Source organism: Lissotriton vulgaris, chromosome 3_1 (assembly GCF_964263255.1).
Source record: "Lissotriton vulgaris chromosome 3_1, aLisVul1.2, whole genome shotgun sequence".
Taxonomy (NCBI): Eukaryota; Metazoa; Chordata; class Amphibia; order Caudata; family Salamandridae; genus Lissotriton; species Lissotriton vulgaris.
The window spans coordinates 698184186-698212005 of record NC_141689.1 but is presented as its reverse complement, the minus strand read 5'-3'; the positions used below and the strand labels follow the sequence as shown (position 1 = coordinate 698212005).

Genomic DNA, 27820 nt, shown 5'->3' with positions numbered 1-27820 from the left:
CAGAGCATGGGTGACTGTTTTTCTGGTTTCGGTGGGGATCCAGCGAAATGTTTTTTTGAGCATGCGAAGAATGTTGAAGCAGGATGAGGATACGGCGCTGACTTGTCTGTTCATTGAAAGTGAAGAATCCAGGATAACGCCTAGGTTCCGTGCGTGGTCTGTCGGGATGGGTGCTTTTCCAAGGGCTTCTGGCCACCAAGAGTCGTCCCATGCAGAGGGGGATGTACCTAAGATGAGGACTTCTGTTTTATCTGAGTTCAGTTTCAGACGGCTGTGTTTCATCCATTCGGCAACTTCTTTCATTCCTTCGTGTAGGTTGGTTTTGGCGGTGCTGGGGTCATTGGTGAGAGAAAGGATCAGTTGAGTGTCATCCGCGTAGGAGATGATGTTGAGATTGTGTTGGCGAGCGATGGCCGCAAGGGGGCTCATGTATACGTTGAAGAGGGTGGGACTGAGTGAGGATCCTTGTGGTACGCCGCAGATGACTTCGGTGGCCTCGGACTTGAATGGTGGAAGGCGGACTCTCTGGGTTCTTCCGGTGAGGAACGAGGTGATCCATTCAAGTGCTTTTCCTTGTATTCCGATGTTTCTGAGGCGTTGTAAAAGGGTGCTAACCGCTCTCTTCGGGTCCAGGCGATGAAGCCTCTCCTCCTCCTTGGAAGGGTGTGGGGGAGGATAAAAGGTAGGAAGGGTAATGGATTGACCTAGGTGGAAGGGAGTAACCACCTTAGGCAGAAAAGCAGCCCTGGTCCTAAGAACCATTCTTTCAGCATGGATGGACAAAAACGGGGGCTTGGAACTAAGAGCTTGAAGCTCACTTACCCTCCTTGCCGAGGTAATTGCATCTAAGAAGACCGTCTTAAAAGAAAGAAGCCTCATTGGACACTTGTGCAAGGGTTCAAACGGCGAACCCATCTGATAGGTAACACAAGATTCAAGTCCCAATGAGGCACAATGAAGGGAGAAGGAGGGAACCTATTAGTGAGTCCCTTCAAAAACCTCAATACCACAGGAGATTTAAAAAGAGAGGGCTGATCCGGCAAACAGAGAAATGCCGATAAGGCCGAAAGGTAACCTTTGACAGTGGCAACAGCAAACCCTTGCCGAGCCAGAGAAAGAGCAAACAACAAGATATCAAATAAATGAGCCTTTAACGGGTCAACATCCCTCTCCCTACACCAAGATACAAACTTAGACCACCTATACGAATAAATGGACTTGGTGGAGTCACGCCTGGCAGAAAGTATGACATCCACCACATCGTGAGGGAGAAATAAGAATTCAGATTGCCCCGTTCAATCTCCAGGCATGAAGGTGTAATGTCCGGAGGTGGGGGTGTAGAACCTGCCCCTCCATCTGAGAGAGGAGGTCTGCCCTGAGAGGTTGACGGAGCGGCGGGTGAGAGGAGAGGTGGAGAAGATCTGTGTACCACACCCTTCTTGGCCAATCCGGGGCGACCAATATGACTCGGGCCCGGTCTTGGCGAATCTTCCTCAGAACCCGAGGAATCAAGGGTATGGGAGGAAACGCGTAAAGGAGCTGACCTCTCCAGCTCAACTGAAACGCGTCCCCCAATGCTCCTTGCATCGGATACTGGAGACTGCAGAATGACGGGCAGTGAGCGTTCTCGCAAGTGGCGAACAGATCCACCCGAGGAGTCCCCCACATCCGAAAGATGTTGCGAACAACCTCCGGGTGAAGCCTCCACTCGTGGTCGGCAGAGAACTGCCGACTGAGAATGTCCGCACGTACGTTCAGGACTCCGGCCAGATGATTCGCCATCAGACAAATCTGGTGGTCCTGAACCCAGGACCAGAGACGCAGAGCCTCTTTGCAAAGACAATGCGACCCTACTCCTCCCTGTTTGTTGATGTACCACATCGGGGTCGTGTTGTCCGTCAGGACCTGGATCGACCGACCGCGAAAGGAAGGGAGGAATGCCTTGAGCGCCAGACGTATGGCCCGCAATTCTAGAAGGTTGATGTGAAGCAACCTTTCCTCTGGAGACCAAAGACCCTTGACCTCCAGATCCCCCAGATGAGCACCCCACCCTAGAGTGGATGCATCCGTTATCACCGTGGCCACCGATGGTGGAAGCTGAAAAGGCTTTCCTTGAGACAGATTGCCTTCCACGCCCCACCAAGACAGATCCGCTGCAGTTTCTCTGGAGATCTTCACTGACTCCCCGAGATCTCCGTTGTGTTGATACCACTGCCTGCGGAGGCACCACTGGAGTGCCCTCATGTGCCAGCTTGCATGGTTGACCAGGAGAATGCAAGAAGCCATCAGACCGAGCAGGCGAAGGACCTTCAGGACCGGAACAACCGCTCCATTGTGAAACAAAGGAATCATTTCCTGAATGTCGCGAATCCTTTGCGGAGGAGGGAATGCACGACATACAGTAGTGTCCAGTACCGCACCTATGAACAGGTTGCGCTGGGAGGGCACCAGGTGAGACTTGGGCACGTTTATCGAAAAACCCAACCTGAACAACAGCTGCGATGTCTCTTACAGGTGATGAAGCACCTTCTCGGGCGACTCCGCTTTGATCAGCCAGTCGTCCAGATACGGGAATACAGGTATCCCCGACCTCCTGAGATGTGCAGCCACCACTGCCATCACCTTGGTGAAAACACGAGGCGCAGTAGTAAGACCAAACGGAAGGACCGCAAACTGGTAGTGTTGCGATCCCACCGTAAATCGGAGATACTTCCTGTGCGACTTCAGGATTGGGATGTGAAAATACGCATCCTGCAAGTCGATTGACACCATCCAGTCTTCTTCCAACAGCGCTTGAAGAACCTGCGCAAGAGTGAGCATTTTGAATTTCTCCTGCTTGAGATAGAGATTCAAAATCCTGAGGTCCAGGATTGGACGTAACCTGCCATCCTTCTTGGGGATCAGGAAATACCGGGAGTAGCACCCCTGACCCTTTTCCTGCTCTGGAACCACCTCTATCGCACCTTTCTTGTACAAAGCCAGGACTTCTTCCTGCAGGCGAACAAGGTGGTCCTCCGAACAAAAACCCTGGCAAGGAGGGTAATTGGGAGGGAACTCCTGGAAAGGAAGAGCATACCCATTTTCTACGAGATTGAGAACCCAAAGAACTGATGTAACCAATTCCCAATCCCGTAGAAAATGAGTAAGCCGACCCCCCACCGGAGCCACATGATCCAGAATGGCGGATCTAGGGCTGCTTTGCTGCAGGGGGAGGGGGTTGGTTATTAGAGGAAGAGGAGGAGGAGGAGGAGGCCTGGCGTCCACGACCACGGCCCCTTTGCTTTCCTCTGTAGGTTTTATACAGAGGATTCTGACGCTGCTGTTGCTGCTGCTGTCTCTGGTTGTAGGGATGAAAACTGGATCTGCCAAAACCCCTGTATTTCCTAGCTGCAGAGCCCCTCATCTGAAGGCCCAAAGACTTCGCCGTAGCCCGGCTGTCCTTGAATCTCTCCAGAGCTACGTCAGCCTTCTTGCCAAAGAGGCCTGTCCCATCAAATGGCAAGTCCAACAATGTAGACTGAACATCAGAAGAAAAATCAGAGGACTTAAGCCATGCGGCCCTTCTTGTAGCAACAGTAGAGCCCATAATTCTGGCAACAGAGTCCACCGTGTCCATACCACTCTGTATAACCATACGAGCTGCAGCCTGAGTATCAGCAACCACCTCGATAAAGTTCTTCCTATCGTCCTCCGGAAGCTTAGGAGAAAGCTGTTTAACAGAGTCCATTAAAGCATGAACGTACCTCCCCAAAAGGCAAGTAGCATTGGTGGACTTCAAGGCCATGCTACCTGAGGAGAAAATCTTTTTAGCAGACTGGTCCAATTTCTTAGAGTCCTTGTCTGCCGGCACCTGTGGGAAAGAGCCCGCAGCCCTGCTGGAACAGGCGGCCTGCACTACCAGACTCTCCGGTGCAGGATGCGAGGAAAGAAATTCAGGGTCATCAGGAGCCACCCTGTAACGCCTTGCCACTGACCTGGAAACCACAGGAGCAGACAAAGGTCTCTTCCAGTCCTCCTTTATTGGTTCAGTCAATGCCTCTGTAAAAGGAAGAGTAGGCTCCACAATTGAAGAAGGCGAATGCAAAACTTCCGTAAGGATGTTGGGCTTGTATTCAACTGTGGGCAAAGTCAAGCCTAGCAACTCTGCAGCCTTCTTAATAACAACATGATAGGGTGCCAAGTACTTAGATGGAGTGTCTGAAACGGTTGGCAAACCCCACTCAGGAGAAAGTTCCAGGCCACTTGCGTCTTGAAGGTCCTCAAAACAATCCCCCTGATCTTGCAACTCCCCTTCCTCAACCTCGGAGTCCATACACTCCTTCTCCTCCAAGAGGCGTTGAGCCCTGCGCCTCGACCATTCCATACGGACCGAAGTCGATGGATCCGGCAACGACTCCGACGGCGCCGGAGCCGACGTCGAGCGAGGAGCCGGAGGACGGGAAGCACCACGATCCGAATCACCACGAGGCCGATCCGGAGTCGGCGAAGCCGCATGCGAAGTCGACGACCTCGGCGGCGCCGTACCGAGCCAAGAAGTACAAGGCGTCGGCATAAACGGCATAAAGGGGGCCGGGGCATAAGCCTGGGGCACACCCAAATTGAAAGACAAAGGACCCATGGGACCAACATGCGCACCAGTGGGGTACATTGCCCTCGAGTAAACACCAAACATGGCGTTTAAAAACTGCGAGGGATCCTGACCTGGAAAGGGTGGGTACGAACCCAACGGCCGCTCCGAAGGAGGCTGATCCGGCAAAGGCGCACCCTGGCCCTCTTGTTCTTCAGGCTCCACAACCGGAGTCGGTGCTCGAGGAACCTCTTCTTCATGCACCGATGAATGGTGCGACTCCAGATCCTGTTCCGGCTCTTGAACTGGAGAACCAAGGTGAGATCGAGCAGGAGAAGGAGACACGAAGTCCTTGTGATGTTTACGTGACTTCTTCCTCGAATCCGAAGACTCCTTGCCAGAGTGGTGTCTGGAGTGATGTTTACTCCTCTTATGCTTCTTTCTCGAGGAGCCCGAAGCATGGCCCGAGGCCGACTTGGATCCGGACCTCGACCTCCCTCTGGACCTCGATCTCTCTCTCGACCTCGACTTGGCCCTCGAAGCCGACCTCGACTTCGACCGCGACAGCTGTCTCGACTTCGAGTGCCTGGACACTGACCTCGAAGACCTTCCGGCTTCTCTTTCCTTCACCTTTGCAAGCAGAAGCTTCGCCTCCCGCTCTCGCAAGGCTTTGGGGTTCATCTTGTCACAGGAACGACAGTTCTTAACATCGTGACCCGAACCAAGACACCACAGACAGTCGGAATGCGGATCGGTGATCGACATCATCCGGGAACAGGAACCACATTGTTTGAAACCGGTCTTCCTCGACGACATCTTCGGCGTTGAAGGGAATTCCAACAGAGAAACAGAAACAGCTAAACAGCGAAAAGATACAAAAGTATCGCAGAAGATCCCAGAAACCGTTAGCGTCGACGACGCGGAAAAAAGGGAACTGACGTCATCACGCCGACGTGGGCCTTATATGGAGTCGGCGACGTCAGACGGAGTCGCGCGCGATGCCATGCTCCTATGACGTCGTCCACGCCGGCGTGCTACGAAGAATTTTCCGAACGTTGCTGGCGCAAGGGGGATATTCACAAGGTGAGGAATCCACACGGCAGATGTATCTATCAGAAGAAGACTGTTAATGATGTGGACCTGCGACAACTGCGCTGCCAACAATTTCATGCGGCGTTCCCACAATGCCTTTGGCCGAAGTTGGCGACAGGAGTCGCACTCCTTGGAGTCATGGTGTTCACAAAGACACTACATACACATATGAGGGTCTGGGGCCCATATCTGCCATCCACACGGTTTGAACCCTGAGGGCGTTTTTTAAAAAGCACACTGTTCTGTAAACAATAATTGTCGAGATAGGCCAAAAACAGCCTGAGGGACTGATCTCCAGATCAGTGTTGGAACCGCGGAAAGGAATAATTTGACGTCAGAGCGTCAGGGGGAGGGCTTATGTGGACTCTGTTAACGTCAATACTAGGGGACGAAATGGCTACGGAGTCGTTCAACACCCTCTACTGACGTGCAGAGGTACTGCTGTAAAAAAAAATCCAGATCCAGTCTGGCACCTGGGGATAAATCAAAGGTAAGGAATCTGCGGCTAGATGTCGCTATCAGATTAGCATATTGCACTCTACACATCGGCAGCTATACTATATAGAGAGGATACATACCTGGTAACTGTGTAACACAGTTCAATATATTGCCTCTGAGGGGTTCTGGTGACATCACAAACCAGAAGGCTAAATATCAAGTGGTTTGCAAATGTCACCAGAACTTCGAGAAGGCAATACAGGTTGATATAATATGCCATGCACTTTGTATTTTTTATATTATATTTTGGTGGATAGTTAGCTTGAAAAAGGTGTTTATTTAATTCTTGGAAATGTTTATTGAAAATTGTAAGTGAAATGCAAGACTGTATAGTTTTGTTGCCCATAGTAAAAAATAAGTGATCAATAATTTTGCAGTTCAACTGAATTTTCGAAAAAATAACCCAAGTGTTCTCTGTAAAAGCAACATGCAGCTAAACCATGGGAAGTTTTATTGGAATTAAAACGTTTAGGTTTCGTTTACTTTTCATAAACAGACTGTTGAGTAAACAATAGACAATGGTCAAGTGCAATAGAATTATTCCATTCTTGGGCTGCAGCACTTACCGCATAATAATAGATTTACCACACTTGTCAACTTATTTTGGTACATCAAAACAATTATTATTTAGCGCTAATGGATCAAAATAATACTTCTAGAGAATGTGCTGCACAATTTACTTCTTCTTGATGCATAACCAAAATAACCCTGCTTCATAAGTTGGTTCTCTATTGCCTTATAATACTGGTGGCCTTGGAAACAGTAAAGAGCTGCAGAGTTTTCTGGGGGCTGTCATTACGGTGATTAATCCCAAGTTTCACAGGGACCCTGATATCTTTTCCATATTTCAGGGGTACGTTGCTTTTATACACTGCATTTTTTGCACGATAAAAGAGCACTCAAACATTTATTTTACATGCTCTGATGCTTTTATTACACAAAATACAGTGGCATAAAACCCATATTTCACAGGGAAACATGAAATATGGGCAAGGATATACAGCTGACTGTGAAATATGGATATTATCATTATAATGGAAGCCCCCAAACCACTGAGCAAAAACTGCAAATTATGCAACACGTTCTCGATCAGTATTATTTTTACCATCTGCAACAGAAAAAAAACATTTGTGGTAAAATCTGCAAAATCTGAAACTTATGTGCCAAATGCAGTAAATCCTCAATAATTCTGTAAACACTGTCCCTTGCAACGAATATGCTACTTACCAGTATGCATCTGTTCTTGGAATGTAGGGCTGCTGACATTCATATCTGTGCATAGATCGCCGCCTAGTGTTGGGTCCGGATGACCGCACATTGTTGTCCTGGAAGAGTCTTCGAAGTATCACGAGATAGGTGGCTCCTCCCCTGGACTACAGTGCGCATGGGCATCGACTCCATCCTCAGATTGTTTTTAGCCATTGTGGCCAAGATGGAGTGAAACCATGTGACTGATGACCATGCTAGAAGTATGTGTGAATGCTGCAGCCGCTACAGGCGCCGGGAGGAGGGCGGGCGATATGAATGTCAGCAGCCCTACATGCCAAGAACAGATGCATACTGGTAAGTAGCATATTCGGTTCGAGGCATGTGGGCTGCTGAATTCACATCTGTGCATAGAATACATAGCAGTCCCTCCATTAACGGCGGCCGCCTGTGCCAGCTGCAGCAGTTTGGAAAAGTGTTTTTAGAACAGCCTGCCCTACAGCTGCCTGCTGTTTGGAGTGCACATCAACACAGTAGTGTTTGGTAAATGTGTGTGTGGTAGACCATGTGGCTGCTCTACATATGTCTTCCAAAGGAATATTTCCAAGGAAAGCCATGGAGGCCCCCAACTTTCGGGTGGAGTGGGCCCGTGGTGGAATGGTGAGAGTGCGCTTGGCTTTCTGATAGCAGATCTGAATACATTTAACGATCCACCTGGCTATACCAGCCTTGGAAATGGGGTTGCCTTTATGTTGTGGCGAAAAGGCAACAAATAGTTGTTTAGTCTTCCGAAAACCTTTGGTCCTATCAATGAAGTACATTAGGGCCCTTTTGACGTCAAGTGTGTGGAGCATCCTCTCCGCAACTGACTCTGGATTTTGGAAGAACACAGGTAGTTCTATAGTTTGGTTGATAAGGAACTGGGAAACTACCTTAAAAAGGAATTTAGGGTTAGTGCGAAGCACCACCCTGTTGGAATGAATCTGAATAAATGGCTCTTGGATAGTTAGTGCCTGGAGTTCACTAACTCGTCGTAGTGACGTAATCGCTATAAGGAAAGTCACTTTCCATATCAAGAACTGAATCTCGCAGGAATGCAGTGGTTCGAAAGGGGGACCCATCAGCCTGGTGAGGACCACATTTAGATTCCACTTGGGAGCTGGTGGCGTCCGCAGAGGAATGACTCGTTTGAGTCCTTCCAGAAAGGCTTTAATGGCAGGCACCCTGAAAAGTGAGAGGTGCTGTCTGTTTTGGAGATAAGCAGCCATTGCGGATAGATGTATACGAATGGAACCATAGGCCAGATTACATTTGTACAGATGTAAGAGATAACAAATGATGTCCTGAATAGAGGCATCCAGCGGGTTAATGTTGTGGTCTGCACAATAAATGACAAACCGCTTTCATTTCGCCGCATAGCATGCTCTGGTGGTGGGCTTTCTTGCCTCCCTGATTATGTCCATACAGTCAGGAGGTAAGTTGAGGTAGCCAAACTCTAAGACCTCAGGAGCCAGATCGCCAGGTTGAGCTGTTGCGGATCTGGATGCTGAATGTCGCCATGGCTCTGCGTCAAAAGCATGGGTGTGAGGTGCAGCCTTTGATGCGGTACCACGGACAGTTCCAGAAACGTGGTGTACCATGGTTGGCGAGCCCACGTAGGAGCAACCAGGATGAGAGTCATAGAGTGCTGCTTCAGCGGATCCACGCTGACAGAGAAGAGGAGAGAGACCACCGTGTCTCCACCTTCAACCCACCATCGAGCAAACTGCGGAGTAAGCATCCGAGACCGCTGTATTAAAGCAGTTACATAACCCAAGGAGCAACGCACTCCTACATCCGAGCCCCACTAATAAGGAAGACTTGTGAACCTACGGCCTTTTCAAACGAATTTGTCTAAGACAAGGCACCTTCTAATCCTGGGCACTTCGAAGTACCCCTAAACAGCGCCTGACCAAGAAAACCTTAGAGACTTGGCAGGCGTTCGTAATGGAAACAGGCAGTGATTAATACAGTCCTGATGATGATCCCGGTTCATTAGGAGCCAGGGGATCGAAACGTTGACGCTTAAAACAGTGTTGCAGGAAATCCATTTGTATATTATTCTGTACACACTATGTCGAAACTTGCTGTAATTGATTATTAATTCGCAAGCGACAGTTGGCTCCAAAACTCTTTATGCCTGTAAAAAACTTTCCTCTTGATTCACTTACTTTCCTTATTCTATGGTCTTTCTAAATCTTGGGATAGGTACAGGATTGTGCCCTATCTAAATGTTTGTATGTGACCCTCTTTAGGTCAATCAAATTCCTTTTAAGTCTAAATTAAACATTCCTCGCCCGGCTGGGCCTGGAAACTGGACTATAGTACTGATTGTGGTCTATAAGTTTATTTGTTTGTTTATTGAATTCCCTGAGGACCCTTGTTCTCTATAATATCAGCTTGCGTGCCACCAGCGGTATTAGAGGTGCTGGGGGAAAAGCGTACGCAAATTTGCCTGACCAGTTCATCCATATCGCATTGCCCTGCGACTGTGGGTGTGGGTGTGGGAACCTGGCGGCAAAGCTTGGGCATTTTGCGTTCTCCTTTGTGGCGAACAGGTCTATCTCTGGATGACCCCACCTTAGGAAGTACGGGTGGAGTACTGATGGATGTATCTCCCACTCGTGCATCTGGTGGCTGTACCTGCTGAGCAGGTCCGTCATCTGATTGTCCTTGCATGGGAGGTGTTCGGCCATGAGGAAGATGTTTCTCTGAATGGCCCACTTCCACATGTTCTGAGACAACTGTGGAGAGTGAGTTCCTCCCTGTTTCTGAATGTAGTACATGGCCGTCATGTTGTCCGTCCGGATCAACACGACCTTGTTGCACAGATGTACTTTGAAAGCTTTCATTGCCATGAAGATAGCCATCAGTTCTAGAACATTGATGTGCATCTTCCTTTGCTGTGGTGTCCATAGTCCCTGCACAGTGTAATGGAATACATGAGCTCCCCATCCCTGGAGAGAAGCATCCGTTGTCAGGATGATCTGTGGCACAGGCTCTTGGAACGGTCGTCCCTTGCAAAGGTTTTGTGGATTCCACCAATGCAGAGAGTTTTATGCCCGACCGCTCACCAACACTAGGTCTTTAAACTGTCCGTGAGCCTGAGTCCACTGACGTGCTAAGCACTCCTGAAGCGGACGCATATGTAGTCTCGCGTGCGGGACTATGGAGATGCAGGAAGCCATCATGACTATCAACTGCATGAACACTCGCGCTGGAAGCGAGTGTTGAGGTCTGAATTTTTGTATCAGCGATTGAATGCTGCTGACCCTCACTGAATTTGGCTGTGCTGTGGCTGCCAGAGTGTTTATCGTCGCACCCAGATACTGCCGTATGTGGGCGGGTTGCAGGTGGGACTTTGGGTAATTCGGTGAGAATCCCAGATCGTGAAAAAGGTGAATGGTGTGGGACATGTGGGCGGCACACTGCTGGGCTGACTTTGCCTGGAAGAGCCAGTCATCCAGATAAGGGTAGACGTGAATGTTGGGGGGGCGCTAGAGGGCGCACTGCGGAATGGCCGCACTGTCGTGAGGCTCCCGCTGCCCGGAGCTATTATCCGTCCAGGTATCCTGATTACCATCTCTGCGCCCTGAACTGACCCCACGGATCGGTTGGGATTTCGACTGTCCACCCGTGGTCCAACTCCTGAGTCATTCGAAGGTTGCTGGCCGAAGTTACGAGGATCCCAAGTTTCTCCGACTCGCGCTCTGGAAGTCTGATGCCCTCTTGCCCGGCATCACTGCTCATGCCAGTCCGGGGCTCTGCACGTGGGGTGTAGGCCTAGCTCCGCCCTTCTCCGCCAGGCCCGTTCGCTGGTCGGGCCAAACGCTTGGCTCATCCTTGTTGTCGGACCTATCTCTCGGATATCCCATCTGCCTGCCCAGATACCATTGCTTACGGAGGCGCAACGGATCTTCTTTTTGGATTCTGAGGGTTTTGCCCCTTGGGCTGGAAGCGAAGACGGCCATTTCTCGTCGTTGGGAGTGGCGGGGCGTGTTGGCCTGCTCGTGCCCCCACGATTCGAGCTGCTTTCTACCTGGCCGGGTCCCTTGTCCGACCTCTATCCTGACTCCTATTTGCATCGGTCCCCCGCTGCACCACCGCTATGGGGAAGCCGGACACTAAACAGTCCAAATTGTCCTTTGACTCTGGAGGGGCTAGGCGTGGGACGCGTTTGCTCCAGGAAGCTGGGACTTCGCGGCCCCCCCCCCCCCGAATGTCGCTGAGAGTGTCCCGCACCCACCACCACCGGACTTTACCCAAATGATGCAGATGAGGCAGGGGTTCGCCACTATAGTGGACAAAGTGGACAAAATATCGTCGCGTATGGATGCGGTCGTCCAGAAATTGGACGTGCATGAGGAGCGCTTGACGGCGGCGGAACAGCGCATTTCGGACCATGATGACACGGCGGCCACCCATACCACCCAACTGGCGAGAATGGACAACATCTTGCGTGTCATTGCTGCTAAAAACGAAGAGTTGGAAGCGAGGAGTAGGCGCAACAACGTGCGCATTGTAGGTGTCCCGGAGTCCACGAATGTGGGCAAAATGGAGACTTATGTGGAGAGGCTGCTGATGGGCGCCATTGGGACGGAAGTTTTCTCGTCCCAGTTCATTGTTGAGAGAGCGCATCGGACGTTGGGGCCTCGCCCGGCCCCTGGGGCTGCACCGCGTCCCATCATTGCGCGCCTTTTGAATTATCGTGATCGGGACGCTGCTCTTCAGGCTGCCCGCACTAACAGGGCTCTCTCCTTCGAAGGGGTGTCTTTTACCATGTACCCCGACTTTACGCCGATGGTGCAGGACCAGCGTCGGAAGTTCTTGGGGGTGAAAAGGAAGCTTCGGGACCTTCAAGTGGACTACGCCTTGCTTTATCCGGCTAAACTTAGAGTGACGCATCAGGCTAAACAACATTTCTTCACCAACCCACAGCATGCTGAGGACTTTGCGAAGCGCCTCCAGCGCGAGCGAGCTGCTGCGGATCGGGGTGACGATCGAGATCCGGAGGGTGAACAGTCGGCGGCTGAGGAGGAGGTCGCCTGATACTGGTGACTTTGGACTTTGTCTATCTTCTGCCTGTTTTTCTGGAGTACTGTGGACATGTATCTTTTGTATTGAGGCCTGCTGCCTTCCTTCTCCGTATTTACGGCCTAGCTATCGTCCGTTGTTGGGTTGGTTGCTGATGCGTGGGTCATTTCTGTATTGTGATGAATGAGTGCGTTCTTGTTATTTATTTTTGTGGGGTCGGTGTGACACCGCAGGATGGTGATATTTGGTGTTGCGCTCTGGGCACCCACCCCCCCGCACTGTGCCTGGGGCCGCCTGATACTTGTTGGCGCGGACACTGGCGTGGCGTGAGGGAGTGGCGTCGTGCACCTCTGGAAGGTTCCCCGGAGGGTGTGCCCCATGGTTACCTTTGTTTTGGATTCTAGTCCTCTGTTGGTTGACTGGTTGTGAGTTGGGGGGGGGTATGCGTGGCCTGATGGTTGGGGTGGTGTCAGGTGGGTGGATGGGGTGGGAATGAAGCTGTCCATGTCGGGACTTCTGGTTCGCTATCGGAACCGTTGCTGTTGTTTGAGTGCACGGAAATGTTGTGGCGCCCGCTATCCAGGCTGCTCCACTTTTCTATCCGGCGGGATTGGCCCTGGGGTCCGTGCTCCCGTCCATTTTGGGCCCGAGTGCAGCGGCCGCCATTTTGGGCTGCCACGTGACGGGGCGCACTCTGCTAGCGTAGCATGTGTGCGAATTGTGGGCCGCGTGCGGCGCGCATTATGTCCTGAGTGCTTGATGCATGGATGGATTGGTTGGGGGGGGGGGGAGTTGGGGGGGGGAGTTGTTGTGTTTTTGTTTGGATGGTTTGGAGACGACTGGGAAATGTGTGGAATGTATGTGGGGGTCTGTCCGTGCCCTGAGGCGTGGACCTACCGCTGGCTGTTACTGGTAGTTGGATGCCCTGCATTTGTCTGTTGGGTCCCATGGGGCCCTGAATCTGTGTGATGTCGACTGCTGTTGTAGACCAAATCTCGATTTTGTCCTGGAATGTACGGGGCCTTAATGATGCCAGGAAGTGTCGTAGTGTGATCCAGTATCTGGACAGGCATGCTATTCATGTTGCTTTTCTCCAGGAGACGCATCTGCGCCCCGCTCCCTCCCCCACTTTTGGTGGGAGGTGGGCTGCGGCCAGGGGGTTTGCTTCCTATTCTTCTTATGCTCATGGGGTTGTCATCCTTGTAAAAAGATCGCTTGCATTTCAGGAACTTGGATCTGTGGGGGACCCTGAGGGGCGCTATGTGTTGCTGTGGGGACGACTTGGGCAGAACACTGTACTGTTTGTTAATTGCTATGCTCCTAATGTCGATACGCCAATCTTCTTTGTCACTCTGTGGGGTCATGTACTTGCTGTGGATGCTACTTACATTGTGTGGGGGGGTGACTTTAATCTTGCATTTCAGGCCCAGTTGGACAGATCGGAGGGTAGTCCTCAGTACAATGTACAAGCTAGAGAAGTGTTGCGGGGGATAGTGGAAGAGGCTGGGATGGTTGATAGTTGGAGGTACACCTACCCTGCCACCAAGGAGGGCACTCATTACACCACACATGCTCGCTCATGGGCGCGACTGGACTATGTGTTCCTCTCTAGAGGGTTGATGGCTGGCCTACGGGAGGCTACACATCTGGCTCGGACGTATTCTGATCACTGTCCGGTGAAGGTTGTTTTATCCGTCCCCGGGCTGCATAGGCCGCGCCCCCCTTGGCGTTTGTTTCCGACTGCTTTGCTTGACCCAGTGTTCAAGGAGGAACTCGGTGTGGAGGTGGAGGCGTTCTTCCCTAGAAACAAGGGCTCTGTGGACAGCATTGAGGTCATTTGGGAGGCATTCAAGGTTACGATCCGGGGCGTCACTATTTCTAAAAGTTGTGGAGTACTCCGACTGATTGTTCGGGCCCTCGAGAGCTTGGAGGCTGATTTGCGAGACTTGGAGCGCAGGATGCAGGTTGACTCGGACCCTGCGCTTCTGGCACAGTTCCGCGCTAAACTTTCCGAGTATGAGGAGGAGGCTGCTCGAGAGGCTAAGCATAGGGGGAAATATTGGACGTCGAGGCGATACTGCGAGGGGGAGCGACCCGGTAAGGTCCTCGCTGCCCTTACTAGGCATCCTAGGCATGGGTCGGACGTGTTGGAATTGGTGTCTCCGGATGGCACTCGCTGTCGAGACACTTCGGAGATTCAGCGCACTTTTATTGATCACTATGCACACCTTTACACGACACAGCAGACGGGAGAGACTCGCTACGGCGGCTTCCTCGATGAGTTGGCGCTTTGTTGGTTATCGGATGGTCATCGTGAGTTCTTAGGCAGGCCCCTAGAGGTGGAGGAGGTCAGGAATGCCATCATGTCTCTCTCTAATGGGAAGGCCGCCGGGCTGGATGGCCTTCCTGCTGAATTTTATAAGTGTTATGTGGACACCATGGCCCCTGTGCTCCGAGAGGTGTTTGAGGAGTCTCTGGAGGAGGGACGTCTACCGGGCTCCATGCGGGAGGTCGCCATCACGTCGCTGCTCAAGCCGGGTAAGGATCCGTTGGATGTGGGCTCCTACAGGCCCCTCTCATTGCTCAACTGCGATGTTAAAATTCTTGCGAAGGTCCTGGCGGTGAGACTAGCCGAACTCATGCCCGTTATCGTGTTGCCTGACCAGTCGGGATTTGTGCCCGGCCGTGCTACATCTCACAATCTTCGCACTTTGTTTTCGCTTGTGTCGACCATTGATCCCACTGTACCGGTTGCCGCTATCTTTCTTGATGCCACCAAGGCGTTTGACTCTGTTGAGTGGGGCTACCTTATTGATGTTCTTTGTCGGATGGGTTTCCCCAGGATTTTCATCTCTTGGGTTAAGCTTTTATATACTGATCCGATGGCGAGGATAGTAGTGAATGGAGTGCTATCCCCCTCGTTCCCTCTCACGAGAGGGACCCGACAGGGTTGCCCCCTCTCACCCCTCTTGTTTGCTATCGCCATTGAGCCGCTGGCCTGTAGGATTCGTCAGTTTCATCAGCAGAGCGCCTTTAATTGTCTTCAGCGACAGGTCGGCATTTCTTTATACGCCGACGATGTCACACTCTATGTTAAGGACCCTGAGAACAACCTTAATTCCCTCCTGCGGGAGCTGGTCGCTTTTGGAGGTGTTTCCGGGGTTCACATCAACTGGCGGAAATCTCAATTTTTCCCCCTCACTGCTGCGGTGGCAAGGTTTCCCCTTGACTACCCTCTGGAGTGGTGTGACTCGGAGTTGCGATACCTCGGTGTTGTCATATCCTTGAATAGGGAGGACGCGGTTCGGCTTAACTATGGTGTGGCCATTACTAAATTGGCGGAGGATGTCACCAGGTGGATGTCTTTGCCTCTCTCCATGGCCGGTAGGGCGTCTCTTATCAAGATGGTAGTTCTGCCCCGCTTTCTTTATCTCTTTCAAAACCTCCCATATCATCCTGGTGCTTATTTCTTTCGGAGACTTCGCTCCGAGCTCCTGCGGTTGTTCTGGGGGGCAAGCAGCCACGGGTGGCCTGGGCCACCCTAACGTTGCCTTATGCTGATGGCGGTTTCGACGTCCCTGATTTTGAACTTTATTATCTCAGCGCTCAGGCGCATTATGCTTATCACTGGATGCGCCCCACGCCGTTCATGCCCCAGATCGCTGCTGAGCATTGGGTCGCCCACCCGCTCCCACTTGAAGGGATGGTTTTGGGCAAGGTGTCAGATGTGGAAACTCCTCGCACGACGGTAACGTGCACGGTGGATGCTTGGAGGCGAGTGGCTCATTTGCTAGGCGTTTCCTTGCTCTACTCGCCAGCCTTGCCTCTGTCGTATCATCCGGATTTGTCGCTGTTGTTGGAAACGGGGTTTCAGCGAATGTGCAAGCGGCTGGGTGTCCTCACGTGGGGCGACTTGTTTCATGACGGTGCCTTCCGTACGCAGGCTCATTTCTTCGGTGCGGCTGCTTGCTCCCCTCTAGACCTGTTCTACTTTGTCCGCCTGCGGCAGGGCATGCGTGCTCTACTACCAGACTACCCTTCGGAGCCTGGGGTTACCCTCCCCCTCCACGTGCTGCTGGTTTCAGATGGGCGACACCTGGTGTCGAAATTATACGGGGCTATTCGCCGACAGCGATCGGTCCCGGCCAATCGGGTGCGCGAGCAGTGGGTTGCTGAATTGGGTGCTCCTATTACAGACGAGCAGTGGAAATATTGCTGCGGGCTCACGGCCAATGTTTCTTCTAGTTGTCGCCTTAAAATCATCCATTACAAGTTTGTTCAGAGGTTCTACTACACTCCGGCGAGGAAACTACGGTTCCATTTAGCGGAGGATGACAGGTGTGCTAGGTGTCGGGCGGAAGGCGCTGACTTTTTGCATTTGGCTTGGAGCTGTGCGGGGGTATTGGATTATTGGACTCAGGTGCATGAAGCTCTGCAGGTTATGGCGGAGGATGGGGTGGCGTTAGACCCCTTGGTGATGTTACTTGGCTTCTCTAAGGACGTACCTGCCTCTCACCGTAGATTTGTTGATGTGGCCCTGCTGCTGGCTAGGCGTAGGGTTGCTTGCTGCTGGGGTCGTGGTAGGGTGCCGCGCTTTCAGGACTGGGTGACTGACCTCATATACTGTCAGGATCAATATAATATCTATTCTGACTTGATGCCTGTTCGATGCAGACCAAAGGACTTTTGGAGTCCGCTCCAAGTGTATCTCCTAACCAGGGCTGTGCGGGACTCTGACTCTGAACCTGGGGACCGCGAGGGGATAGGTTGATGACAACATAATAGGCTGGGATTTTACACAACGCCTGCTTTTCTTCCGGTATCGGGAGAGGGGCTGACTGTCTCCTTTTCCTGTGCACTATTGGGGGGGTGTAGTCTCCCTTGCGACTGGTGTATTACTGGTAATTCAGAGTGTATCCCGGTGCAGCACCTTTATTTCCTGTGTTCCTCCTATTTGAGTCCCCCCTGTCTCATGTGCTCTCAGCTACGGTACTGTATTCACACTGCATTGTCTTATTGGCTCGCCTGCCCATGCTGGATCATTGTATTCTAACCACTACTGTACATTTCGCTATTGCTCCTTGTATTGACTTATGCCCTGCCCTGTACTTCCTTGTATCTCATTGATTTTGTTTTTTTTTTTTTTTTTCTTGGCTCTGACGTACCACTGTAATGGCCATATGTGACTGTCTGTTTTGTATGTACAATTCCCTAGAACCTGGTTGTCTCCAAATAAAGGTTTAAAAAAAAAAAAAAAAAAGGGTAGACGTGAATGTTTTGTCTCCTTAGGTGCGCCGCCACCGTCGCCAGGCACTTTGTAAACACCCTGGGTGCCGTGGTGACCCCGAAAGGCAGAACCTTGAACTGGTAATGTTGGTTTTGGATGGTGAACCGGAGGTATTTTTTGTGTGACGGGTGCAGCGGAATGTGAAAATACGCATCCTTTAGATCTAAAGTTGCGAGAAAATCCCCCTGACTGAGCAACGGTAGGACTTGCTGCAGGGTCAGCATGTGAAAGTGCTCCAATAGAATGTACTGATTGAGGGGTCTGAGGTCCAGTATGGGTCTGAGGGACCCGTCCTTTTTTGGTATCAAGAAGTACAGTGAGTAAACTCCTGTGCCTCTTTCTTTGACAGGCACGAGCTCGATTGCCCCTTTTTGTAGCATGACGAGGACCTCCTGCTGCAATAAGTGCAAATGCTCGGCGGACATAGGACGGTGTCTTGGGGGTATGTTGGCTGGAGTGGATGTTAACTCCAGACAATAACCGTACTGTATAAGCTGTGTGACCCACCTGTCTGTGGTGATGAACTTCCAGACTGGCAGGAACTGTTGAAGTCTCCCCCCGACAGGTGTTGCGTGGTCGGGGGCAGTGACAAGGCGTCACTGTTTGTTAGTGGCGGAGCATCTGGAGTTGTTGTTTCCACGACCTCTGCCTTTGGCGCTGTTTCCACAATATCCACCTCGACTTTGTTTGGTGTATGTGGTCTGCGTGCCGCCTTTATAGTACTGTGTGGTTTGGGAGAGCTGGCCTCTGGAAACACCTCTAGTGCTTGAGCGACGAAAAGAACCACCCCGGAACTGCTGGGACTGTAGAGCCCCCATGGACTTGGCAGTTTCAGTGTCCTTTTTGATTTTCTCCAAGGTGGTGTCTACCTCTGGGCCAAATAGATGATCAGGGTTTACCGTCTGATTGAGAATGGTGGTCTGTATTTCTGGCTTGAACCCGGAGATTCTGAGCCAGGCATGTCGTTTCAGCATGACACTAGTGTTAACAGCTCTGGCCGCGGAGTCTGCTGCGTCCAGTGCACATTTAATAGAAGCATTTGATATGAGCTTCCCTTCTTGGCTGAGCATCTCAGCTGTCTCTTTGTATTCATCTGGCAGGTGCTGTAACAGGGTCTCAAGTGTGTCGTAATGTGCCCTGTCATACCTGGCTAGAAGTGCCTGAGTGTTTGAAATGCGCCAGATATTGGCCGCTTGAGCTGCCACCCTTTTCTCCGATGCCACAAACACCTTAGATTCCTTATCTGGGGGAGGAGCATCACCCATTGTTTGTGAATTAGCCCTCTTCCGGGCATTAGAAACAACAAGAGAGTCCAACGGCAACTGTCCCTTGATGTAAGTAGGGTCTCCAGGCGCCGGTTTGTACTTCTCTTCAATTCTGGGGTTTATCACCCTGGCTCTCGTAGGCTCCTTAAAGATTTCCCCAGCATGCTTCAAGACACCCTTCAACACAGGCAGAGTCTTGACGGTCCTCTCTGAGATGGAAAAGGTGTCAAAAAGAAAATCCACTTCAATGGGGTCAGCATGGAGCTGGACGTCGTGATTCTTAGCTGCCCTTTCAATGAGGGCATTATAAACGCTTCCGAATCCTCAGTAGGCGACGTTTTTACAGCATACATTTGAGTGTCTGGGGTAGAGTGAGGATCACCTGGGTCAGCAGCAGCTGCCCAGGGCTCATTGGTATAATCTGGATCAGTGTATACTGGATAGCTTTATTCATCATCATCACCTTCCCCAGTGTCCACATCTGAATAAGTGGGTGAGACATCATGGCCATGTGGAGATACCGGTTCCACAAGAACAGGTGTCGAAGTAGAATCCTTTTTCTTCTTCAGTGGAATTTTATAGGACTCCATTGGCTGTTCCGGGGCGATTTTCCGTTTATAAAGGGAAAGTCTGCCTGTTTCGGCATCTATAAACTGTTCCTGTTGCTCTTCCAACCGTGGATTGTCGATGCTTTATGGCCGGGACCACTGTTGTCGACTTCGGCACAGAGGACACCTTCTCGTGCAGGTTGGTGGCCATTTTAGGGGCGAAAGCCTTCGGCGCCACTTTCGGCGGCAGCATGAAGTGGAGGGGCGTCGACGTCCTCTGAGGTTTATCGACAGGCTTCGAAGGTGGAGGATCCTTAGGGCCTTGTCCTTGATGCGCTTTAGGGAGTCTGCCACCTGCTTGGAGAATGAGGCGGACGGCTGCGTTGACTCGACGGAATCCTTCGAGGCACCACCAGACGTGGACTCGTGGGTCGGTCCGCTTTTGGCCTTGTCTTGTCAACGCGGAGGCTCGAGAACCTTCGGATCACCGAGCCCTTTGTCGGTGTCGACCGCCTTCGGCGCCGATTTGTTCGGGTTGACTGCCTTGAACTTTGTCTTCGGCGCGCTAGACTTAGTCTGGACGCCCTTGAGCTGTTTCTTCGGGTCGATAACGCCCTTCTGCTTCGTCGGTGCCGACAGGTCCGAGCACTCTGAGCCGACCAAAGCAATACGCACTTTTGGTTTCGATGGAGGAATCAGTGCTTTCACTTGCGTCGAGACCGGAGCTTTTACTTTCGGTTTCGATTTCGCAGGTTGCGGCTCCTTAGCAATGTCCGAAGCCGAGCCCGAAGGCGGGGCCGTAGAACTTATTGGAAGATCTTGGGTAAGGCCCAGTGGCGATCCCTCGACCTGAGCCTTATGAAGCGTTTCGGCCCCAATGTCAGTTTGAGTTAGCTCCTCGCTCAAGCTGTCCTCCATGGCCCCAAAGGCCCCGTCGTCGTCTCCTACCTCGTCGACGACTTCTTCCGCTTCCAGCATTTCAACATCCGCGTCGTAGTTGGAGTCGACCTCCGACGCGGGATTCGACAGGTTCTTACGAACCTCCCGGTCAGCTCCATCATCCCCGGCATCGAATATGTCCACAAGCGCCGGTGCAGTCTGCTGGGCTTCCTGGCGCGCAGCGCGTCGGTGCAGAAGAGTCTTCTTGGATCAAAAACGGGAACAAGCCATGCAGCTGGCTTCATCATGATCCGGCGAAAGACACTTGTTGCACACCGGATGGACGGCGATGTGGGGATACTTGGAGTTGCACACGGGACATCTATTGAACGGGCTCCGTTCCATGATGGTTCGTCGATAAGGCCTCTGGCATCGACCGGGCCTTCAGCGTCGAAAAGCATGCTGCTTTTCCGGAAATCCGGCTCAGAACTGAGCTGGAAAGAATCGGGCACCGAACGCAAGACTATACCGACAAAAACCTAAAGGCCTTTTGGCCTTAAGAATACTTTTATATTGATTCAGACTAGAGTGAACCAATATACATCCGAACCCAATGGCGGAAAAAAACAATCTGAGGGTGTCGAGGGAGTCGATGCCCATGCGCACTGTAGTCCAGGGGAGGAGCCACCTATCTTGTGATACTTCGAAGACTCTTCCAGGACAACAATGTGCGATCATCCGGACCCAACACTAGGCGGCGATCTATGCACAGATATGAATTCAGCAGCCCACATGCCTAGAACTGTACGTTTTTGCATTAACAATGTATTCAAGAGAGGTAAACAAAGCCGAAACATTCTAATTCTACACAGTGCCCATTGTTGACTGTAATTTGAAGAAAACAGCTTTTCAAGCTTAATGCCACAAAACAGAAAATACATAACGGGTGACTATGTAATTGCCCAATGTAGCCAAGTAGATGTTCTAGTGATATCATAAAATGTATAAGTCACCAGAAACCGGAAATTGAAATATAGGACTATATTATATGTGATACTCATTATGCATTTTTTACGTTACCTCTTTATTTTGGGGTAGTTAGCTTAAAAAAATCTGTTTTCTTCAAAAGACTGATGACGAATCAAAGAAAATGGTGAGGGCCAGTGGATTTCAGCTACATTTGCCTTTTATTGTACGTGGCAACATTACGCCAAGCTAAAAGTAATGGAGCAACGCGCTTTCAAACAGCAATTACTGTCATGGTCAGAGAACATTCATAAAGGACACTGCAGTGTTTCTTGAGGCTTCGAGCATTTCTGCTACATGATTTTTTACCACCGAAGCCTATCCAGGACAACATGTTAGTTTAAGAAACTATGTTGCTTTGCAAACGCAAGTACTGCGAATTAAAACGTTCAAGGATCATGTAAACAGTAAATCCAGCGATAAAAAAGTCCATCAAAACAAAATACAGAATATGATTTCGCTGTTCAAACTCGGACTAAATTGTGAAATACGGCTCATAATCAATATACAGTTCTTGTTGCAAGCCTACATTTGGATACTATGGAGTGCAGTCGCTTACTTACTTTACCAAGCAGCTCCCCTAGTGTGACGTCTTCATGATTCAAAACCCATTTCTTATCCTGCAGCAAAGAAAAAAAGATTGCTTAGAATACGATATATTTTACCTAGTTTAAGAACAGCCTAACTAGAAACTGAGCACTACTGAACCTATGTAAAACATTTTCGATATATTGTGACACAACATCATTTTAAAACACCACATAACAGAACATTTCCATCAGTCAACAGACGTTTCACACTAATGGCGCACCTCCACGCCATTGATTCAATTTGAGACAATCCCTTTTACATATTGAATGCCACAATAATTAAGGGGCTAGCTTAATCGAGTCACTAATAAAGGGTAATCCTACTCCAATGTGGAAGATCAAATTCGAGCAGGCGTGGGAGCAGGTACTAGTCTTTTACAAAATGTGCCCTACACACGCTGCAACGCTCTAACATCCACCATGCCCTAAATCACTGCCCCATATGTGGCAATAGCTTTGGCTTTGGCTAAGTAGATCTTTAACATTTCTGGGATAGGTTTTGAGCCTTATTTTTTTGAGAATATAAAAATTGCCGCAATACTGTCTTCCATGAATTTATCTCTATCACCATACCCTTCTTTATTAGTTTGCGGTCAAAAAGAACTCCCAAATAGGCAAATGTATCCACCATTCTTCTATTTCCTTTAAACAATGACAGGGATTTCTTAGGACAAGCCCCTGCAATTAAAGCACATGTTTTAAACTTGTTAACATGTAGGTCCAAGCTAGCCATAAACCATGAATACTCATCTATCAGTCTGTGCTTTGCCAATGGGATTCTGTCTAGGAGCACTGCATCGTTGCCAATGGAGGGGGGGGCAGCCTCAACATATGGAAAATCCTACGCACTCTCCACCAGGACCTCTTCCAGTTTGTTAGTATAAAGGGCAAATAAAAATGGGCAAGGATGCAATCTTGTCTCACACCCTTTTCGATGTTGAAAGATTTTGAGCGCTCCCCTTGTTTCCTATACCTGATACTTGCTGTCGCGCCCCTGTATGGCTGCCTTGTAAAAGTGATTATAGGTGCATCCACTTCCATAGTCTCCATAATGGGCCATAGCTTGCTATGGAACACACAGTCAAATGTGGCAGAAAGATCCATGAAGGCCTTACAGAATTGGCCTTTTTGTTTTACCAATGTATAGTTGGCAGCCACCATTGTTACGTTCAGGCATCGATCTGTTGTTCCTTTTCCCTTCCTGAAATTGTATTGGGCCTCGGAGAGAATCTTTTTTCCCCCCCCTGCCCATTCTTCTATGCTGTTCAGTAGGAGACGTCACATGATTTTTGCTGTACATCAATTAGGGAAATAGGCATATAGTTTTTTGGATTAGATAGATCTCCCTTTTTAAAAATCAGTATTATTATTGAGCGGTTCCAGGTCAGCGGACCCGTTTTGGCTATAGAGTTAAAAACATTCGCCAATAATGAGCCCCACGGCAGCTTATTGGTTAAAAAGATATCCAGAAAATAAGGTTATTTACCATCACAAAGGTATCCACACAGTTAAGTGGCCCTTCATTGTTGTGAAAAATATTTTGGGAAAAAATCTGCAGTAAATTCCGCACCTTCCAAATTCATATTATTAAACAGACATTCCCTGTTTCCAGCTAGTATTTTACTTCTTAATGATCAGATTTTTTTTATTAGTAAATGTATACAATAAGCAGTGGGTAGACCGAGAAGTGTGAGGTTTGCAAAGAACTCCAAACGTATGGACTAGTGGGTGGTTCCTGCGGGCCTGCGTTTCAGTGTACAGAGTGAAATGAATGTTTGGCAGGCCGTCACGGCCACAGAGCGCAAACAAGGATGTTCAATTAAAACACAGGACACACACGCATTATACCTTCTTGGAAAGTATTGGGAGAGCCAGCTATCTGCCCCAAGACCAAATGGAAAGGGGCGACCACTCGGTCCCCTCGAACGTATGGTAGGGGGCCCGGATCCCCCCCGGGAAACCATTTTGGGCGGGGGGCGTGTCACGGCTGGTATGCTCGAAGGAGCGTAGTCGGGGCGCGCCTTTTCCCGCCCAAGAGGGGTTGTCCTAGACACCTACATCGTCGGCCACGCCCAGGAGGCGTACCGGAGGAGGGTACACGCCCTCCCAAAGAGGAATAAAAAGAGCAGGAATCCGAAGAAGCATCCTCTTGTTCCTGTGCTTGGAAGCTGCACCCACTCGTTGCACGTGAGCCCTCGACGGAACAAGGAGCAATTTTGACCCACCCACCAGCCCCTTATGGCAACGTTAGTACTGCAATAAAGTGATTTGCTTTTGCTTTGATAACATCTTTTTACCTTGTGTAGCGGTTGATACCATGACAATATTAGTTCTGCAATAAAGTGATTTTGTTGGATAACATTTTCTTACCTTGGTTTAGCAGATGATAACGGTCTAAGTTTATTGATGTGATGAATGTCTAGTAGTAGAGACAAATATTGCAATATACAGTGTACTTTTCTCCCTTAGTAGATAAACAAATGTCGTATTTATTTTTTGGTCGGGCGGTAAGGTCATGATCGGTGAGCAGTAATTGCAAGGTCCCTAGAGGGGGGGCGCCACCCACTATGGATGGAAGCGCCCGGGGGGAGGCGGCCATTGGCCCCTCACACGGGGAGGCGGCACCCACTAAGTATGGGTCGCCTAAGGGAAGACGGTCATAGGCCCCTTCCAGGGGAGGAGGCGGCTAGATGCCCCTCCTACGAATTTCCCGGGGCCCGGATATCCGCGACGGCGGATGTGATAGACAGTGTGGGGTGGGAGGGGGTCCACGCTACCTTCTTACAGACACCTCACACGAGTCCTCGGACGACCCTTAAGATGGCGTCGAGTTAAAATAGGGGGCCCCCGCAAGACAAGGGAAATTGGAGTTGGCGCAGAGGTACAGTCCTCTGCGCGCCCGCCCTCACACCGTGAGGGGGAGAGTTCTGGTAGTAGGGATCTGACACCGGTTGCGACCTTGCCGTTGGCCCGTAATGTTAGGATGTACAATTTTAATTTAGAAAGTATGCATTTGCAGGATGTTAGACTCGGCTAGGAAATCCTCTGTACTAGAGATTTGTTAAGGTTAGCCAAAGAACATGTCTTCATCGAAATGTAATAAATGAAAATTGTACATGATATGAAACTGTTATTTTAGTGTTTTAATTTTGTTTCATATTTTAATAAATACGGCCGGGAGGGTAACTCCCTCCCGCCTTCCAAAAGCTCAGAACTGCGTCCGTCTTCCCATCCTTGGGGATTGTGTTGGGAGGGGGTGACAGGCATCCCGGCCATATGCTGAAATCACGAATGACACTTAAATATACGGTCTAGATATGGAAAGTACTTATGAAAATAGTTATTTTGACTAGATTTGTAAACTGAGGAAATAATCCAGTGCGAAAAAATACAAACTCGTCCATTATCAAAGCCCAGTACAGATTTTGTAGCATAACCATAAAAACACAAACATTATGTGCAGAGTGTACATTCTTAAACTGATGAATATGGTGGGGGGGGGGCAGGTTTACTGCTTATGATTCCAGATGTGAATTCAAAAACATCCTGTAGCACATCAAACAAAGTAGTTGGCTCAATGGGTAAACATCGCCAAAGCTGTTGTGGAAAGAAAAAGAGAGAGAAAAGCCCTTCAGACATTCAGACATAAAAAAAAAATAAGCAACAGCTATACAAAACCAACCAAGGCCGCAAACTGAAAAGGGCAGGAGATTAGTAGTGTGACAGAATACCTAACCACTGGGGGCACGCACAGAATTGTCTCTCGATTTTCCAGGGTCAGTAAAGAGGAGCTAAGGTCTTCTGAACAAGGTGTTAATACAGTAGCTTGCTCCGCTGGCTCGTGGAAAATAGATTCAGGAGCAGACAATTGTGTTTGGAGCCATGGAAATACAGGACACGCTACAACAGACTCTTTCGTCAAGTATGAATAAAACAATCCGATTTCCTGAATGTAACAACCAGTACATAGTTAACAAATAGGTCACAAAAGACAACATGTAGAGATGAGACAAAGGAAGGTGTAGAGATTACCTACGGCAAAGTGAGGGGACAGCTTGTGAATGAAAGGACTTAACTACAGCAACAGTGCTTTATATGCAGCAATACAAACCTAAAAGAACACCCAAAGAAGAGGAGGAGCTACGGAAGGAAAATGCTACTTACCAGTATGCATCTGTTCTTGGCATGTAGAGTTGCAGAGTTGCACACTATGCATAGATTGCCACCTAGTCTTGGGCCCGGATGTTTGCAGTTTGTTTTGTAGAAAAGTCTTTGGAAGTCACAGGATAGGTGACTCCTCCTTTGGATGATACTGCGCATGGTCATCGGCTCCATCTCCAGATTGTTTGCGCCATTAGGGAAGTGATGGAGCTGTATAAGAGATAGAGATGTCCATGTGATATGTATCTAAGTAAGATAATACTGGAACAGATAAAGGTAGCCGGGGAGGTGGTTGGGCGTGTGCAACTCTGCAGCTCTACATGCCAAGAACAGATGCATACTGGTTAGTAGCATTTTCCGTTTGAGGCATATGAGCTGCAGATTGCACACTATGCATGGATTACCTAGCGGCGACCACCCGTATCTGTTGCAGTGGTTTGAAACAGAGTTTTTAGTACAGCCTGGCTCACAGTAGCTTGTTGCTTAGTTTGCACATCTACACAGTAATACTTTGTGAATGTGTGCGGTGTAGCCCATGTGGCTGCTTTGCATATGTCATCTAGGGGAATGTTCCCTAAGAATGCCATCAAAGCCCCTATTTTTCTGGTAGAATGGGCTTTTGGTGGGATTGTTAATGTGCGTTTTGCTTTTTGATAACATATTTGTATGCATTTAACAATCCACCTAGCAATCCCTGACTTTGAAATGGGATTGCCTTTATGTGGCGGAGAGAAGGACACAAAAAGTTGTTTTGTCTTACAAAAGGTTTGTGTTCTTTAAATGTAGTACAGTAATGCTCTCTTGACATTTAAAGTGTGTAGAGCTCTTTCTGCGACTGTTTGAGGCTGCGAGAAAAACACGGGCAGCTCAACAGATTGATTTAGATGAAACGGTGAAATGACTTTTGGAAGAAATTTTGGATTTGTACAAAGAACCACCTTGTTATGATGCATTTTCAAAAAGGGTTCCTGAATAGTACATGCTTGTAGTTCACTAACCTTTCTGACAGAGGTAATGTCTACTAGGAAAGCTACTTTCCAGGTTAGGAATTGCAATTCGCATTTATGTAATGGTTCGAAGGGAGGCACCATTAACCTTGTGAGAACTACATTTAGATTCCACACTGGTGCGGGTGGTGGTATGGGAGGGATTATTCTTTTGAGTCCTTCCATGAAAGCTTTAATAGCTGGCACTCTAAAAAGAGATAGATGTTGTCTACTTTGCCAGTGTGCTGCAATAGCTGCAAGGTGTAACCTGATAGACGTGTAGGCTAAGTTACTCTTTTGAAGGTGCAGTAAGTATCCAATGATGTGTTCAATAGACACATCTAGAGAATCAATTTGGTTGATTTGGCAGTATATGACAAATCTTTTCCACTTAGCTGCGTAACATGCTCTAGTGGTGGGGCGTCTAGCTTCCTTGATAATGTTCATACAGTCTGGGGGAAAGTTGAGGTAACCAAACTCTATGACCTCAGGAGCCAGATCTCTAGGTTGAGCTGAGCTGGGTCCGGGTGCCTGCTCCCTCCACAGTTCTGCGTTAATAGGCGTGGAGATAGGTTTCGTTTTTGGTGTGGTACTACAGACATTTGCAACAGCGTGGTGTACCACGGTTGTCTGGCCCAAGTT

General features: G+C 49.6%; 1 protein-coding gene across 1 annotated transcript in view; it reads right to left on the bottom strand.

Moving 5' to 3' along the window:
* Window positions 1-27820, bottom strand: part of FER (FER tyrosine kinase) — a 1097899-nt gene that overhangs the window by 397653 nt on the left and 672426 nt on the right. Inside the window, exon 13 of the mRNA XM_086961004.1 lies at window positions 22005-22061. Coding sequence (XP_086817130.1) covers window positions 22005-22061 — 57 coding nt within the window. The remainder of the gene's footprint in view (window positions 1-22004; window positions 22062-27820) is intronic.